Source organism: Ipomoea nil, unplaced genomic scaffold (genome assembly GCF_001879475.1).
Source record: "Ipomoea nil cultivar Tokyo-kokei standard unplaced genomic scaffold, Asagao_1.1 scaffold1978, whole genome shotgun sequence".
In the NCBI taxonomy this organism is placed as follows: Eukaryota; Viridiplantae; Streptophyta; class Magnoliopsida; order Solanales; family Convolvulaceae; genus Ipomoea; species Ipomoea nil.
Window position 1 is genome coordinate 1,042,024 of NW_017618406.1, and position 18,710 is coordinate 1,060,733.

Genomic DNA, 18,710 nt, shown 5'->3' on the forward strand with positions numbered 1-18,710 from the left:
CATCCATCTTCTTCATCTGAATAATCGCAAGTCAGCACCGGAATTCGAAAAATAAGAAGCAATTTCCGGCGAAGCAGTGAAAAGGCCAAAAATTAATTATCCAATTTCAATTTTTTTTTTTAATTTCTTAATGCGGAATAAACCAAATTTCCAGCAGCCCAGACAATTTAATTGCGAACCAAAGAATATTCACCATATGTAATTTAATTATACAAATATGTATACAACATATGCAAATATTATATGCAATTAAACAAAAAAAAACTAGGCAGAGATTATTTATGGTGACTGATACCAACTGTTAGACTAAAATATCACATGCATCATAGAATATGTGATCATAGGATCGACTAACCTCCAGCCAAAGTTTCTGTTACGGTTGAGCGATCCGGACTGCTGCAGAGATAACGAGTATTTTGTCTCTCACTTTACTCAGCTCTCTCTAGATGGTGTATGAGGTATGTAATGTGAGCAGTGAGAGGACTAGTGACCTTATATAACCACTGGCCATCATTGTGGTTGATTGTCTTTAGGTCTCCTAAACCCTAACTAGACTCCTAATCATAATGGTAGTCTAGCTATTAGGTTATTAGTGTTGCACCACATATCAAATACTGAATATTATCATAACTTATCCTAATGTTATAATAATAGTAACGGATAAACGTTACAGAACGTGTTATCTAGTGTTCGGATTTTCCCCGGTGCCAATAGTCTAAGTCCTCGGACATTTCTTAGAGTGTGTTTGGTTGGTGGGTTTTGTCCATAGGAATGGGTATGAAAGTGATTGTTGTTGTTTGGTTGATAGGTTTTTAAAATACTACTATGGGTTTCGAATACCCAATCAATTGAAAAATTCATACCCAAATACAATAAGGGTTTCATTCCCTTATTCATTCTCAAGCCCTACTATTAGTAACCATTCCCATTCCACCCTACTAGGTTGGTCAATTGTAATGCGCCTCTCACCCAATGTTATCAGACTTTTAATTTTAAAAGTGTTTGAGGTAATCATATAAAATAAAATTGACTTACAACCAAACCTCTAATTTTGTTTTGGTTATGGGTTGCACTTTTTTTTTTTTCTTCTTTTTTACCTTGGATTAATTTGTTGCAGATTATTATATGTTCTCTCATCTGATCTTCAGTAATAATTTGGTCTTTCCGATAAATTTTTAGAGTTAGTTCCACCAATTAAAATCTGCATTATTCTTGGCCATTATATACATGCAAAATAGTCTCAAGTGCTCAAATTCAAGCCTAGAAATGTATGTGTGTCTTATTATTCTATAAAAGTAGTAAAAAAAAAAAAAAAACTCTATCTGTATTTCAGTGAATCAATTTTTTCCTTCTAGTGTTTGTCTTTAGCCTTCAAGTGCATGCCTTTAGCTTTCAAGGGCATTTTTTTGTTTCTTCAAGTGTACAATTCAAGGTCAGTATTTGTATATCTTTTGCATTTTTTTCATTAACATATAACGATATTTGTAATGAAGCTTGTAAGATTTACAAACGATTTGTATGGGTAATTTCTTTAATAACATTTAAGTTGAATAACTTTCATTTTTTGTTCGAAAAATTGCAACAACTGAACACATATTTGCCTTCGAGAGCAGATATAACTAATATCTATTAATTGGTAATATTCTTTACAAATTCTGCATAATAACGTAATTGTTTAAGAAAATGATTATTTACTAATTATTATGTAATTTTTTACGGAAATAATGTTTTATCAATTATTATTTACACCAATAATACTAATATAAAATTATGTTATTTACACCAATTAGTAATTGTCCCGTGCGATGCACGAACTATTATTAATTTAACAAATTTACCAATTAAATTTTTGACATCCTCTGAATTTGCAAAGAAAGTAATAGTTGTAGAAAAAGAAAATAAAAGTTTAATTATGCTATTATTATGTTCATTTTAAAGTTTATTATTAATTGTATTATTATTTGAATTTGAATTTTTTTGAAAGGAATTTGAATTTGATATAACTACTTCTATTATATAACTAACGTATTTAAATAAAACTAGTAAATAAAATAACTGACAATATTTATCAATTATCTCCACCAAAAATTTATTCATTTAAAAAGGATTATTTATGTGAAAACTATATTTATTTTATATCTAATTTCTCCTCTTTATATATATGGAGTAAAATTAATTATAATTGAGATTAAAATAAATATGTATACAAATTATATTAAATATAAAACTTTACCAAAAAATTTGAACACAACAAACATTTTTCTATAATAAGACATGTTAGTCATTTTTAATAATTACCTTAGTGTACACCATCAAGTTTAAAGATGTTCGTACACTCAATTGGTTCTATAATAGTAGATTGTGGCCAAAGACAACCATAATATGAAAATTACACTCAATGTGATGAGTTCTTTGTGGATACTAAGCATTGATCTGACCAGAAACCTTCCCAGAGCCCAGCCCCTCTTTGACAATTTGACGAGCAGCTCCTAGGCATCTTTCAACACCCTCCTGTCTCATCTCTGTAGACTTCACCTCCACCACCGGCCTTATCACTTCATTGTCCCTCCTCTGAATCCCTCCACTTCGCTTACAGGTTGCCATCACAAAGTGGCCAAATCGACCACACACAGTACAGAAGCTCGGCATTCTCTCAGTCTCAACATTCTGCCAGAAACCTTCCAATCCTCCCACCTTCTCCGATAAATTGAATCCAAATACGATCAACAACCGGTTTAGACATATCAATCTCAGCCCTAATTTGTGCTACACTTGGTCTCGAACGTCGGATTGTAGCCGAATCGAGCTCCACTACTTTTCTGATTGGCTCACATATGTGAGATAATGCATCAAAATTAAACAAGTGAACTGGTAACAAAGGTAATTGAAGCCATACCAGGGCCATAGGAGAATCTCGGCTGAGTTCGAGGCTCTGCTCCGGTCTCCACCGCGATAGCCTGAGGCGGTTTCCGTCAATCGCAAATTGGTTCCGCAGCCAAGCCCTTCGACAATCATTCTCCGATGCAAAGCGTAATAGAACACACCTGCGATTCAAGGATCCCACCTGTAAATCTCCTTCTGAACATAATACAGTCCGCAATTTTCCTTTAAGGTAATCTAACGGTGCGCGTTCCCTAGCAAACCGTCCAACCAGCGAGACCTTCTCCTCAGAATTCACCAAATTCGTCCAATCTATCTTCGAAAGTGTTACAATTGGGCGATTTTCCTACAGATAGTTGGTTTTCATTGGTTACAATTGGGCGGATCCCACCTGTTTTTTTTTTTTTCATAATTGAGAAATATTATTAATATTAATATTTATTATTCATTTTTTTAACCATCAAAATATTAATCTATATCTATGGTATTTTTTTTCGATTTTGTTTTTTTTCTAGAACTCGTGTTGTATATGAAATTGGAAAAAGATGCATTACAAAGTTGCTTCCTATACTGCAAAAATAAATTGCAAAATAACACTTTTCTTTTATACTCCATTGTAGGGAACTTCATGCGTATATACCAAGGGAGCATGTTGGTAAGTACTGTTAGCTTTTCAAAGAATGAAAAGTTTATACCATTAAAAATTTTATGGTGATAAGTAATTTCTATATTTACAAAAAATACACTCATTATTTTATGTTGTAATTCAACTATGCTACATTGGTTAAAGAATAACAAAAAATGACAACTTTCCTAGACAAATTTATTTATTGAAATCATTTTGATCTTTGAAGTCTGTAGATGATAAACACTTCATTGGTAAGTTTTATTTACGATTTCAATCTACATCTGAATTCTTTTTTTTTTTTTATTATTAACATGTTTGACGTTATTGGTAGGGTCGTTGAGATATACTCCCCATTGGATAAGATCATTGCAGAGAAGCCTTTTTAACTTATTTATTTTCTAATTGTACGTGTATACAAAGTAAATTATCTAAATTTGTTATTTTTATTGTATTTTGTATATGTATTTTTTATTAAGTAGTTTATTTGTTTATACGGATAATCAATTGAAGGCTACAATGTGAGATCAAGATATACCAACAGTTGAAAGCTCCTTTTTTTTTTTTTTTTTTTTTTTAATTCTAGCATTGCAAATCCTATGATTGTTATTATGCAATTGTGTAGAGTTAAGAATGATACGGAGAGTAAATCTAAACACAAGTGTTTTAATTTTTCTTTATATTTGAATGTGTTTGAATAAGGGCAAGTAATGAATGTTCTTTTTGATTAGCCGGTTATGTCAAGATATGTAACTCTGAATACAGAGCTCATTTTCAATCAGGATTTTCAGAGTTACCTGGAAAGGTAAATTTATTATGTCTTAATCATTATCATAATGTTTTTATCATTTATTTTTGTATATATTTTGTTTATGATTGTCATTTTTTTTATTTTCAGTTTATGTGTTGATTAGACCCCTCTAAGAAATATTATTGATATTTATGAGATGATTGAGGTAAACCATAGCAATAAAACTTTTTTTTAAAAAAATTGATGCAGTGACATCAAATTTTCTAATCATCTTTTGCTACTTTTTTAAATGATTTATTAGTATAAATTGTCACACTTTAAAATGTATTTTTTTTATTTTTAATAAATAAATTAGCTTAAAATAATACATTAAAATCCGAAGGATAAGCAAATTATAATCTAAAGTATAAAATAAAGCCAAAGTTATACATGTTTGCAAAGTGATGGAGCATTGTAATAGTCTCAGAGCATCCAAATAAAGACGTCATTTAACTGATTATTTCTTTCTTATCTCACATTAAAGGTTCAATACTGCACATTAAAGGTTCAATACTGCAGATATATATAAAGTATTAGTAATAATATTGGTACTGCTAAATGTGTATATAATTAATTATTTATTGATTTAAGATCAAAGAGTGCCCTATATGATCTTAGAGCTCAAATTTTACTTCTAGATATATTATAAATAATCAACCTACATTAGTACTATCTTATCTTCATATGAACAAAACTCATCATCCATGGAGTGGTGAAAACAATTAAGAGCCCCTCACTACAATTTTCTTTCGTATAACTTAAAAAATAAATGCTTCACATATAATAGTAAATAGAATTATAATATAGTAGAAAATAGGAATTAATATTATTGGTAAAGTATATATTAGTTGAAATTGTACTTATCTTTAGTAAATCTTTTTTTTACACTTCTGGAAGATTCTTTTGAGCCTTCAAACATGTCTGCATGTGCACATACAGAACTATAAACTGTCATTTTTAGATTGAATTCATCTTTCATGCGTAGCTGTATTTTCACCAACTAATTTAATAAAGCTTATTTTGTAAGCAAATGTAAAATGGGTATTAACTAAAATCTTGGTAATATTGTTTCCATATTCACGTATTAACGTAATAACATAATATCATATAGAAAAGACATATTAGTTATATTCTATAATATAATAATATTTTTGGTACCATTAAAGTTTGCAAATTTTTCGTATTTTTTACGTATTTATAATACCGTGTAAAAAAGACATTAATTAATTAGGTAATAACATAATATTATAATTGGTAATATTATGTATGGTATTACCGTGTAGAATTTTTGGATGTTTATCACCAACTAATTTAATACAACTTATTTTGTAAGCAAATGTAAAATATAAATTAACTAAAATCTTGGTAATATTGTTTCCATATTCAATGCTCTCACGTCTAACATAATACCCTATATAGCCAATTTAAATAATTTATACTAGAACCAATTCATATATATATATATATATATATATATATATATATGTTACAACCTCACGATTAAATCTATACTATAATTAAAAACAAAATCTTATTTACTTGATTTCCTGCACAAACAATAGTAAATAGTAAAGGTAAATTAAAAAAGAACATAAATATTTCACAATAATATTCTACATCATCAATTAAAAATGGGATGGAAATTAGGTAAATTGAAATAAGAAATGAATATTAATAATTCAATGAAAATTAAAAATGAAAAAAGAAGAAGAAGGAATTGAAGTTAGGTTAATTGGAAAAGGAAATGAATATTAATAATTGACTCAAAATAAAAAAAAAAATGATTCATAATTGACTAAAATGGAAAAGAAAATGGTCAAATCATTGCATTTTTTAATTTTTCACAGTAATATTATATAGTATAATACATCAAATCACAATTATGTCATAAATCTTTCACAATTTTAAATAATGAAATGGAAATTAAAAATGGAACGAAAGTATTTTAATAATAATATTGTACATCATCAAGTAAAAGTAAATTAAAAATGAAAAGGAAATATTTAAATAATAATATTCTACATCATGAATAGTAAATGAATATTTTAAACAATAGTACAGGTAAATTAAAAATGAAGCGGAAATATTTGAATAATAATATTCTACATCATCAATTAAAAATGGAACAAAAATTGGGTAAAAATATCACTGCATCTGATATTCTAATTGGCTAATTAACTAATTGAGTGAAAATAAAAAAAGAATAATTGGCTAAAAATGAATATGACATTACAAATTGATTGAATATATATATATATATATATATATATATATATATATATGTATGTATGTATGTATGTATGTATGTATGTATGTATGTATGTATGTATGTATGTATGTATGTATGTATATGAATACTAATAGTTGACTGCAAATTAAAAAAATGATCCATAATTGATTAATATGAAAGAAATAAATGGTTAGATCATTGCATTTTAATTAAAAATGAAACAGAAACTAAAATTTTGACGCAAATATTTCAATAATAATTCTACATCATAAATAGTAAATGCATATTTTAAACAATATTAAAGATAAATTAAAAATGAAACAGAAATATTTCAATAATAATATTATACATTATCAATTAAAAAATGGAACGAAAATTAGGTAAAAATATCATTGCATGCATATGATATTCTAATTGACTAATTGACTAAAAATATAAAAGAATAATTTGCTGAAAATGAATTTGATATTACTAATTGACTTAAAATATAAAAGGATCGCTAATTGACTAATACTCTACCATTATATATTTTTACCCGAGTTACCTATCCTGATGGACTGAAGGTGTTAACTCTATACGATGATGGACAGGATTGCGTTGATACTACCAATATTGTCTACAAAGAGGTTTCAATAATGTATAAATACAATCGTCGTTGATATTATATTTTTTTAAATGACAAAATTGCTATATATCTAGACAAAAAAATATATATTACATACAAATGAATTAAAGATAGCAATTCATTCCTATAATTGAGTTGCTAGAGAACCGGGGTCGGTTAAGCTCTCCGGAAACACATTCTCCTTTGTTCCTCTTGCAACCATAGAAGGTTCGAAAGCAAATGTGTGTGTGTTTTTTTTAGGTCAAATGCATTTCGAAAATTGGTTTGGGTTTTTTATTAAAAAAAAAAAAAATCTAAAAGCAAAGATGCATTTGGAAATGCGTTTGAGGACTAAAATTTGTCCATTTTTTTTCCCATTACTTTGATATTTTTCCATTACGATCAATTTCCCTAATGCTATGTGGAAACTTCTTATGTTTTTCTTGTGCCTCTACAAAAACAGAAATTGTTTACATCTATCCTAATGAATATCCTTCAAAAGAAGGCATTTTCAGTTGGTGGATATTATTGTACTTAGCTTTACAATTTAGTTAGTAATAATTGGCCTCTGTTTTGCTTGTTAATTATGGCAAACAATCTATGGACTACACAATACTTTGAACTCAATGCTATGAACATATTCGCAACTCTCCGAGCCCGAGTTGGCAAAGCTCTCCGGAAACACATTCTCCTTCGGTTCCTCTGCAAGCACAGAAGGTTAGGAACGCAAATATGTTTTTTTTTTTTTTTGTTTTTTTTTTTTGTTTTTTTTTCTTTTTATGTCAAACGCATTCCAATTTGGTAAAATAATACAAAATCATTTTATAAATGCGTGGGTATTTCGTCAAAATACCCCAAACACTGAAATGCGTTTGGATAAAAATCCAAAAGCAAACATGCATTTGAGAAATATGTTTAAGGTCCAGTCAAAAATTTCCACAATGCTAGCTGATTAACAAAAGCAAATAGAGGAACATTCTTAATTGCCCACAATGCTTGCTGTTACAAATACTTCGATCATGTTGAACAACTTAGAAAACATTTCAACTGCCAACACTACCATTGCTTACATTTCTAAAGATTGAACCAATGGAGATTCACCAAGTTTGTGAAAGGCTAAACCAATGTTACCAGTACTCCATACCCATAGAATCGTTGTCATTGTCCGTGAAGACAATATGTGCGTTTGAAGATGCACGCGGAAAGCATTCCAACTTCCTTTGAATTTTTCTCACCTCGGGGGCATTCACACCCCAAAACTTCACAATAAATCTCTCTAGCGCAGGAGATTTTGAGAGCAACATTATTATAAAAAGCATTTGGAGTGCGGAACTGTTTGATTTAATCTTGATTGTGTTAAGCATCTTCAGCTCATGAATAACAAAGCAACTATCTGGATCCTCCAAAAGCCTTGAAGCAGCTTCTTTGTCATCCTCCGAACTGAACTATAACTCAAGAAGAAATGAAAGAGAAGCACAACAGTGAGGACATTTGGAAAAGCAAAAAAAAAAAAAATAAAAAGAATAATCACACATGATTGCCAAATATATACTCAACCTCGTCCGTCGAAATACGCAGTTCACATAGGTTAGGAAATTTTTTTAAGCAATTGCATAGCAACGGCAAGCTGCTTCCGACAACAAAAATTTAATCCATATAGCATCATCACTTGCAGATTTATTGCAGTTGGAAACATAGATGTATCCATACACTTGAAAAATATCAATAAAAAAAAAAACAAAATTAACAACCACAAGAACTTTAACAAGACAAAAGGTAAAGAATTGTATCCATCCATTTGCATAAAGTAAAACGAGGCAGATCCTCACCTCCAATGAAGAGTCACACAACCAAAGACTCTTAATGGCTTTAAAATGCGGTGCCAACCATCTCGAGCCAACCACCACATCATCCATAGAATGAATAACATACAAGATTTCAAGCTTTGGAGTGCTAATCTCAAACTTATTGACCCCGCTACGTACAAAGTTTGAAAGCCAGCTTCTCAAGCTTAGGAATACTAATACTAGAGGCAATTCCATTAACACCGCGCTTAAATTCAACATGCAAGAACTCTAATGAAGTGACATTGGAAAATATATCACAAGCATTTACAGGCAAATCAATAAAGGGGCCACGGACTATCAGTTGCTTAATTGTCCTGCAAGAGAGTAAACAAAATGGTAACTGATATTGTGGCCCTGGATAATTATATAAAAATATGTTAAGTTCCTCCACACCATTTCTTGACAGAAAACAACACCACTTATCAAAATCAGATTGCTACGGCCAAGGATCATATGCAGTGTCTATCTCTAGAGTAAATTTCTTAACAGGCCCAGCATGGAGAAACACGATATTATTGATTATGTTCACGAGGGTTATACCTTCTTCATCATCATAGCACTGTTCAACACTACGCAAGAAGTCTGAATTAAACACAAGCTGCCCATGCTGCAACCAAGCATCATTCCAGTGCCTTGAGAGCAGAGCCATTCTGGCGGCATCTCGGGTGGGCAAACACTCCAAAATTCTGTCTTTTACCTCTATCGGCAGCTCACTTATTAAATCCCTACTTGCATCCTCCAGTACGTTTTTGAGTCGCCGACGTCGAGCCATTAAATTGAAAGAATAATGAGGCGGCTTCAGTCAAAATCAAAAGCTTAAATCGTTGTATTATATTCTTCAGAGTAGCAGACGCCACACGGAGAAGACTCTGGGAGTGGAGACTGGAGATAGAGACACGGCTGATTGTGGAACTAGGGTGGAGGGATTTCTAATATAGTATTTTCCGGCATAGCAAAAATGACGCCCGTTTTGGATGATTTTTTTTAAAGGTAATTTCTGAGTTTTATTTATGTTAAGTGATTAATTGAGATTTTATTCCTCAAATCTTAATATACCAATATGTATACACCTAAACTAATCCTATACAATATTATTCACGAACTAGGTTTGAAGAATTCTCTTTGTATGTCAATGAGGAAGATAACAGATAGCTAACAAAGGTAAGTGTGAACATTCTTTAACCTTTCTTCCTTTTGATAAACTCTATTTTAGACAAGGTTATTTTCATTTTTTCAATTTTTTATTACTTTCTCCATGAATTAATTGGAACGAAAATTCCTTATCAATCATAGTCAACATTCAACAACTTACACTATCAAATATATAATTGGAAAAATGTATTTTTCGTCCATCAATTGAAAATGCTTAACACAATAATCAAGATTGAATCATTTGGTGGGATTCACACTCTGAAATGTTTTTTTTTTTTTTTTTTTTTTTTTTTTTTTTTTTTTTTTTGTGAAAATGAAAAAAGTTTAGAGTTTTAATTTGCATATTTGGAGTAAATGATAGGGTTGATAGAATTTGAATGCTAACTTGCTATTCATTTTGAATTCATGTTTTAGAAATTTAGTGTTTAAGCAATATAATTTGAATATGAATTTTGAATTATTGTTTTTATTTCTACTTTAGAGTTAATTCCACCAGAGGTCATTTGTCTTTGATGACAATTCCAAATTTAGTCTCAAACTGTCTTTTTGTCATTTAATATTCCAAACTATTATTTTTTGAACACTTTAGTCCTTCTCATGACTTTTTCTATTTTTAGTAACGGCATTTTTATCTTTTCATATTTTTCTTTTGTTATTTTTCTAGTTTCAACCGGTTTAATTGAAGCATCCACTGAATTGCAATTAAATTACATCTAAATTACAGTGAACCAAACGCCCTGTCAGTATGTAAATTGTGTATTTTGGAGTCGGGTCAACCTTGTAAGGTGAACACTGGTCCATGACAGCAAATTATATCTTGCACCAGGGTGCACAATGCATTGTGCGTCCTAAAAGTTTATGTATATTATGTGAGTTTATGTATATTATGTTAAGAGTTTATGTGTATTCTACTATACAATTATGTACATACGAAACATGAGATTTTCCCTCGTGCACAATATAACATTTGGTATAACTACTGAATTTCTATAGCAAATTATATTCTAGATTTAGATTCACCAAATCATGGTCCACCTTTCATAATGAATCATTATTCAAAATGACATCGTTTATATTAAGTTCTTAATGACATCAACTAGTGTACCATGTTTAATAACATTCATTATGTACTATATTTATAATATTTGTTTAATAACATCTATAATGATCCAAAATGAATGCATCTCTTGTTGGAGGATAAGAATGAAGCAGAGGATGAAGTGCCAAAGATGACATGGGAGAAGATGAAGTATAGGGCAGAAAAGTCTTTCACACATGTTGTAGATATTTTTGGCTGTCATAACCATCGATCTTTGCTTCATATATTAGTCTTTCTCTCTGTATATAAGAAGTTTCTTCTTCTTCTTCTTTCCAGATTGCAACAACACAAACATTATTGAATAATATCTTTTCCTGCTTTCTTCTTCTCCACACCATACATGTAGTGCTCAGTTTGCGACATGGTATCAGAGCGGCGAGGCAGCCACGCCGCCGCTGTCATTGGCGCCGGAGAACCGAATCAAAGAAAGGCTCATCCGAAGACGTCGATTGCTCAGTCCCTAGTTCGCGCATCGCCGATCAATCCGCAGAGGATTCCGGTCAATCCGCAGAGGATTCCGATCAATCCGCAGAGGATTATTGCTACGCAAAGTAGCAACAAAGCCGACGCTCGATCACCAGTTAGATCAGCATCATCAACGATTCCGCAGAGGAATCTGAGTTCGGAGCAACAGATTTCCGTAGCCGATCCGCAGCGGAAGGTGATCCAAGGAGTCTGTCCATCGCTACCGATCATTCAATCTCCAGTTCAGGTGAAGGACATGGTGCGAGTAGGTAATTACACGACGTTATGCCCTTCATCCATCGCTACCGATCATTCAATTATAAAACATCAAATCGTTATGTGATTTTTTCGCTTGGACTAGGGTTCTCATTGAGATTAGGAAGTAAATTCCACATCATCAGCATTTTTATTTAAATAAAATTTCATGTCAGCAGGGTGGAGTGGCAACCTGCAAAAAAAGCTAATCGACAAATTTTTAAAGGTAAGTGTGTCTAATTGCATTATGTTTTAGTTGATGGAGGAAATTGAGCACTTCTAGATGGGTCTATTTGACACTTGTGCCAAAATAGATTAGTTCCTAAAATATAAGTCAAATAAATAATAGTCATAAAAAACAATAAAGAAGTCGTGTGGCTAATACACCTCGAAATTAAAATCCAAGCTTTAGAAGACAAAAAGGGCAAATTGGATGTACGAGAAAAGAACCATAGGCGAACTAACAATGTCATAACTCCAAACAAGCAAAAGAAGTGATTGTTTACCATACATAGCACAAAAGAAAGAAAGGAAAGCTAGCTACTAAGTCTCACTAGGTGAACCCGCGGCTCGCTCTTCCTCAGCCGCTGCAGGGTTAAAAGCCTTGCCCGGGCTGTCAGGTCGGGATTCTCAAGCTTGGTATGTTGAACAACAATGTATAATATGATTTGAAAAGTATGAATATTTAAGAAATATTAATAATATACACAATGCAATGAACAACAATGTATAATATGATTTGAAAAGTATGAATATTTAATAATGAACCCACTGAAACACAAAGAACCAATAACGCCTCCACTGAAGCTCAAACTCACAACCTTCCAAATGGAAATCCAACCCGAATACCATTAGACCACATAGTCTTGGTAATGAGTTATAACATTTTTATTTTTTAAAAATAATTATTTTTTAATATTTGAGGCCAACGGGTTGGCTTGCGGCCTGCACAAGTGAACCCGTATGTGAGCCCGCGAGGCCCGCTTCGTCGCAAGCCAAAGAATTTTAACCCTAACCAGCCGTGGGCACGGTGGGTTAGGGCTAATTCGCGGGCCACAAATATCTTTCACGTCCCTATTTATCATGAATAACACTTTGATTATATACATGCGGGCCATTTCGTCACATAATAAGGTAGCATTGTATTTTGAATTTTGAGGCCCAACAAGATGCAGGCCGCATGAGCATGTGTTGTTAAGGAGTGGGCTCGCCTACCATTAAAATTTCCTAATTCATAAACCCTAGTTTCGTACCCAATAAATAGTACATTATAACGAACCCTAATTCATCTCTTTCTTGCCATCTCCCTCTCACTCACAAACGATCAACAATGACATTGACGTAACCTCACCAACGTCGCCTTTCGACATAGATTCAGCTTTGTTGAAGTAAGATGTTCTCTTGCTTTGTTGGTGTTTGTTCTTAAATTTTTTATATTTGTTCCCAATTTGTGTTGTGGTTGATTCCCTTTTTGGCATATATTAGTGTATTTAGGTATTTATATTGTTGTTTATAGAACACCATAGAGATAATTTTCCGGACCCGATTTCAGTACTCGACTGGGAATATAGCAATGAAGGGTTTAGCAAATTGCAAATCTCTCCCAACTCAAACGCTTCTCCGTTATCTTTTGTGCGCCAAGGTGTTTGTTTGTATGTATACATTCTTTCGCCTTTTCCATTTTGTCGCTGAAACTAGCTTCATACTGTGATTTACACAACATGATCTTTCAACTTTTAAGAATAAATGTTATATATGTGTTCATAGAGTGATTGAAATTGAATAAATTGATGTTGAAAAATTGTTTACTGGTTTTTCTTCTATGCCATTTTGTTAGAATTTTTTACTTGTTGCCGGCTGAAAATCATAAATAAGGTGTCTTTTTATTTCCCCTTATTTGAACTTACCTAGGATGGTTATAGAAATGGGGGTTAAAGATGGGAATATAAGATCACTATTGGTGTTATTGTAAAAAAATTGCATTTATTTATTGTAGATTCACCATCTTTAATGTACTAGCCACGTTGAGAAACAAGTGGTTTCTGTGTTGATATGTTTCTTCTTTTTCATTAACTGTCCGAGTTTCAATGTACAATATTATTTTTTTGGTAGTGATTTTTGAAATGCATGGGTGTACAAATCCTTTTACCTTAATCATGCTTCATGCTTTCTATAGCATAAAACTCATAATGACTTCAGTGGGTTAGAATAAGCACTCCCTTAAATTTTGCATCTTTCAAAATTAGTATGTTCGTGCGTACAGCTGAGGCTTGCAATTTATAATTACTAATTTGCTATTTTCAATTTCACCCATGCTAAGGTTTTGTTTCAATTTTAATTTATTTGTACATTAATTTGCATATATTAAATTTGGATTATGGGGAGAAAACATAGAGATCTCCCCGTAGGTATAGTTGACATGATTTTGGGGCTCTTACCAATTGAACAACTTGCTAGAAGGGATGTTTTGTCTACTTTTTGGAGAGAGATATGGTTCAGTCTTATAGAGCTCTACTTCGACTCTAGTTTTTTTTTTTTTTTTATGTTTTTTTTATCGCATTATTAGAAAATATTTCCATGCTAGTGGTGATATCAGGATCCAAACCACACAAGAGGAAAAGAAAAACAATGAAATATAGATGTCTGCAGCTTTGTGTGTAATAACAAAGTCCTCAACCAACACAATGGACTTATTCGTACATTTATCACTGATTTTTCAGTATTTCAATAGGAATTCACTTTCGTCTCAGTTGTTTGACTTGGACCAGTGGTTCCTTTTTGTCACATGAAAAGGTGTTGAAGAAATCCATCTTTTCTTATGGTTAGAGATGGATATATTCTTCCGAAATGCATATTTTCTTGCCTAACACTAAGGAGATTGCATCTTAATGGAGTCTCTATTAAATGAATAGATGCCCATTGCACATTACCAAATACCACTTTACTTTGTTTTGATAATATAATGTTGACTTTGTTGGTGTTGATCTTCGGTTCCGGTTGGTTTTCCTATGCTTGAGAATATCTTATTTATGAGTTGTGATAATCTGTCTAATTTGAACATTACTACTCAATAGTTTAACAATCAACAATTGCCATTTTTATGAACTAGCTATTAACTTGGACTTAAGATATATTCGTTCTTTTGGTTTGGATAGTTATGCTCTCAAGGTATCATAACACTCTAATTTTAGCGGTGACATTTCTTCAGCATTCATTCATTTGCTTCAAATATGCCCAAAGTTATGCGAATTTGATATAAATTTATGGGAAAATTGTAATTTATGTCACTCCATATTATGTCGATTATCAATGTCACTCCTGAATTATTAGTGGTGTAAATGTTGTCCCTCAATTTTCAAAACAGTACATATATTGCCCCTCTCATACCATATGGGACGAGCAATATATGTATCGTTTTGAAAATTGAGGGGCAACGTTTACACTTGGGAAGGACAATATATGTATCATTTTGAAAATTGAGGGGTAACATTTACACTAATAATAATTCAGGGGTGACATTGATAATTGACATATTATGGAGGGGCATAAATTACAATTTTCCGTAAATTTATTGATAATTTCCCTATATATATATATTTTTTGTTGTTGTTTATCCTACTATGTGAGAATATCAGTAGAATGTTAGTATAACTTTGGGCATATTCGAAGAAAATGAATGAATGTTGAAGAAAAGTCACCGCTAAAATTAAAGTGTTCTGATACATTGAGAGCATAACTATCCAAATCAAAAGCACGAACATATCTCAAGTCCAAGTTAATAGGGAGTTTGTAAAAACGGCAATCGCTTATTGTTAAACTATTGAGTTTTTGAATAGTAATATTCAAATTAGATGGATTATCACACCAACAAAGTCAACATTATCAAAAAAAGTGGAGTGACATTTGATAATCTGCAATGGGCATCTATTAATTTAATAGAGACTCCATTAAGATGTAATCTCGTTAGTGTTTGGCAAGAAAATATACAATTCGGAAGACTATATTCATCTCCAATCATAAGACAAATGTGGATTTCTTCAACACGTACCTTTTAGTGTGACAAAAAGGAACCATTGGTCCAAGTCAAACAACCGCGACCAAAGTGTATTCGTATTGGAATACTGAAAATCAAAGACAAATGTGCGAATAAGTCCATTGTTCTGGTTGAGGACTTTGTTGATTACATACAAAGTTGCAGACATCCAAATATCACTGTTTTTCTTTTCCTCTTGTGTGGTTTGGGTCGTGATAAAGCCAATAGCATGGGAATATTTTCTCATAATGCGATAAAAAAATAACCTAGAGTCCAAGTAGAGCTCTGTAAGACTGAACCACATCTCTCTCCAAAAAGTAGACAAAACAGCCATTCTAATAGATTGTTCAATTGGTAAGAACCCCAAAATCATGTCAAATATACCTTTGGGGAGTTTCCTTCGTTGACGTTTTCTCCCTATAACCCAAATAACTTTAATATATGTAAATTAATGTACAAATAAATTAAAATTGAAACAAAACCTTAGGATGGGTGAAATTGACAATAGTAAATTAGTAATTATAAATTGCAAGCCTCAGGCACGCACGAAGATACTAATTTTGAAAGATGCAAAATTTAAGGGAGTGCATATCCTAACCCACTGAAGTCATTATGAGCTTTATGCTATAGAAAGCATGAAGCATGATGAAGGTAAAAGGATTAGTACACCCTACATTTCAAAAATCAATACCAAAAAACAATACTGTACATTGAAACTCAGTCTGTTAAGGGAAAAGAAAGAACATATCAACACAGAAACCACTTGTTTCTCACGGTAGCTAGTATATTAAAGATGGTGAATCTGCAATAAATAAATGTAATTTTTTTTTTTTTTTACAATAACACCAATAGTGATCTTATATTACCGTCTTTAACCCACATTTCTATAACCATCCTAGGTTTTTTTTTTTTTTTTTGAAAGTCTATAACCATCCTAGGTTAGTTTCAAGAAAAGGGAAAATAAAAAGACACCTTATTTATGATTTTTTGCCGGCAACAAGTAAAAAATTCTAACAAAACTACATAGAAGAAAATCCAGTAAACAATATTTCAACATCAATTTATTCAATTTCAATCGCTCAATCTATGAACACACACACACACACACACACACACACACACACACACACACATGTTTATTGTGTTCAAATTTATTGGTAAAATTTTATATTTAATATAATTTGTGTATATGTTTATTTAAACCTCAATTATAATTAATTTGACTCCACATATATAAAGAGGAGAAATTAGATATAAAATAAATATAGTTCTTACATAAATAATATTTTTCAAATCAATAAGTTTTTTGGTGGAGATTTTTCACAAATATTGTCTGTTATTTTATTTACAAGTTTTATTTAAATACGTTAGTTACATAATTAAAGTAGTTATTTCAAATTCAAATTTCTTTAAAAAAAAAAAATTTAAACTAATTCTGAGCTCAAGAACTCAGTAGGTTTTTTTGTTTCCACAACCAATACTTTCTTTATTAATCAGAGGATATCAAAAATTTAATTAGTAAATTTGTTAAATTAATAATAGTTGTTAAACTATTTGTCTGGCCTGTTGTTGTCGGTGAGAATCTGGACTTCATATTATCTTAATGCAAAAGGATATATGTATGTAATACACACATCCATTATTTATACAGAATGATTTAGTTTTTGTTGTTTATTATGCTTTTGAAGCGTAAACCTGTTGCAGCAGCCGTACCGAAATTCCCAACTGCAGTAAATCTGCAAGTAATGAAGCTGTATGAATTAAGTTTTGGTTGTGGGAAGCAGCTCACTGTTGCTATGCAATTGATTCAAAAATGTCCCAACCTATGTGAATTGGGGATTAATGCAAAAAAGGTTGAGTATATATTTGGCAATCATGCATGAATGTTCTATTTTTTATTTTTATTTTTTCTTTTCTTTTTCAAAGTTCCTCAGAGTTGTGCGTGTTTTTCATTTCTTCTTGAGCTGTAGTCAAGTTGGAGGGATGACAAAGCTTCAAGACTAAGAGTTTTGGAGGATCCAGATGGTTGCTTTAATATTCAGGATTTGAAGAAGCTTAACACAATCAAGTTTGAATGTCGTAGTGGATTCACACTCGAAATGCTATTTTTGAAAGCACTGCTCTCAAAATCCCCTCAACTTGAGAATGTATTTATTCAGAAGGGTTGTACTATGGAATCTGATATCTCAAGGGAGTTGTTGTGCTTCCCGCATGCATCTCCAAAAGCACAATTCGTCTTCAAGAAGGCCTGGTAGCCACATACCCTGATTGGTCACCCTGATCTTTACGAATTTAGTATGGCGGCGGATTGGTATGTAGCTCCATGGGTTAGGATGCAATATATAGAAATGTAATCAATGGCTGTGGTGAAAGTTGAAACTAAACTTTTTGTAAGACATGGATGGTATCCTAAGCTACTGTTCAGTAAGTATTATTTTGTAGGGCATTTTGAATCCTCCCTCAAGCAGTAGAGTCCAAGAATGACCCTCTTTTTTTGGTTAAGTTAATTGTAAACTTCAGGTGATGTGGGTGCTTAGCCAAGTGTGTTTCTTATGATTTCAATGCAATGATGTTTTAATTTGATTATATGTTTGTATACTTTGACTGCAAGAGCCCCAAGTCCCAACTGGCCTGGATGGCTTAGGCTTCTCACCCACTTATCCTTCTTTTGGATCTTTATTGGGTAAGTCAGCAAATGAGAATGATGATGGCATTTCATATAGTGCTTAT

General features: G+C 31.7%; 1 protein-coding gene and 1 long non-coding RNA gene across 2 annotated transcripts; one reads left to right on the plus strand and one right to left on the minus strand.

Moving 5' to 3' along the window:
- Positions 1-10,147: 10,147 nt before the first annotated feature.
- Positions 10,148-15,773, minus strand: LOC109147189. Its single transcript, XR_002048591.1, has 3 exons — positions 15,671-15,773; positions 14,613-14,618; positions 10,148-10,159 (listed from the first exon to the last, which is right to left on the minus strand). It is a non-coding gene; the product is annotated as an uncharacterized LOC109147189 (long non-coding RNA).
- Positions 15,774-17,539: 1,766 nt separating this feature from the next.
- Positions 17,540-18,414, plus strand: LOC109147188 (F-box/FBD/LRR-repeat protein At1g13570-like). Its single transcript, XM_019294824.1, has 3 exons — positions 17,540-17,555; positions 17,669-17,833; positions 17,951-18,414. The coding sequence occupies exons 2-3, from the start codon at positions 17,726-17,728 to the stop codon at positions 18,233-18,235; spliced, it is 393 nt and encodes a 130-aa protein (XP_019150369.1). The 5' UTR covers positions 17,540-17,555; positions 17,669-17,725; the 3' UTR covers positions 18,236-18,414.
- The last annotated feature ends 296 nt before the right edge of the window (positions 18,415-18,710 follow it).

Excerpts from the sequence above, each read along its gene's own strand:
- LOC109147188 (XM_019294824.1), top strand. The coding sequence starts at position 17,726 with ATGAAGCTGTATGAATTAAGTTTTGGTTGTGGGAAGCAGCTCACTGTT. Across the intron at positions 17,834-17,950 it reads TGGGGATTAATGCAAAAAAG|TCAAGTTGGAGGGATGACAA; the intron begins GTTGAGTATATA and ends CTTGAGCTGTAG.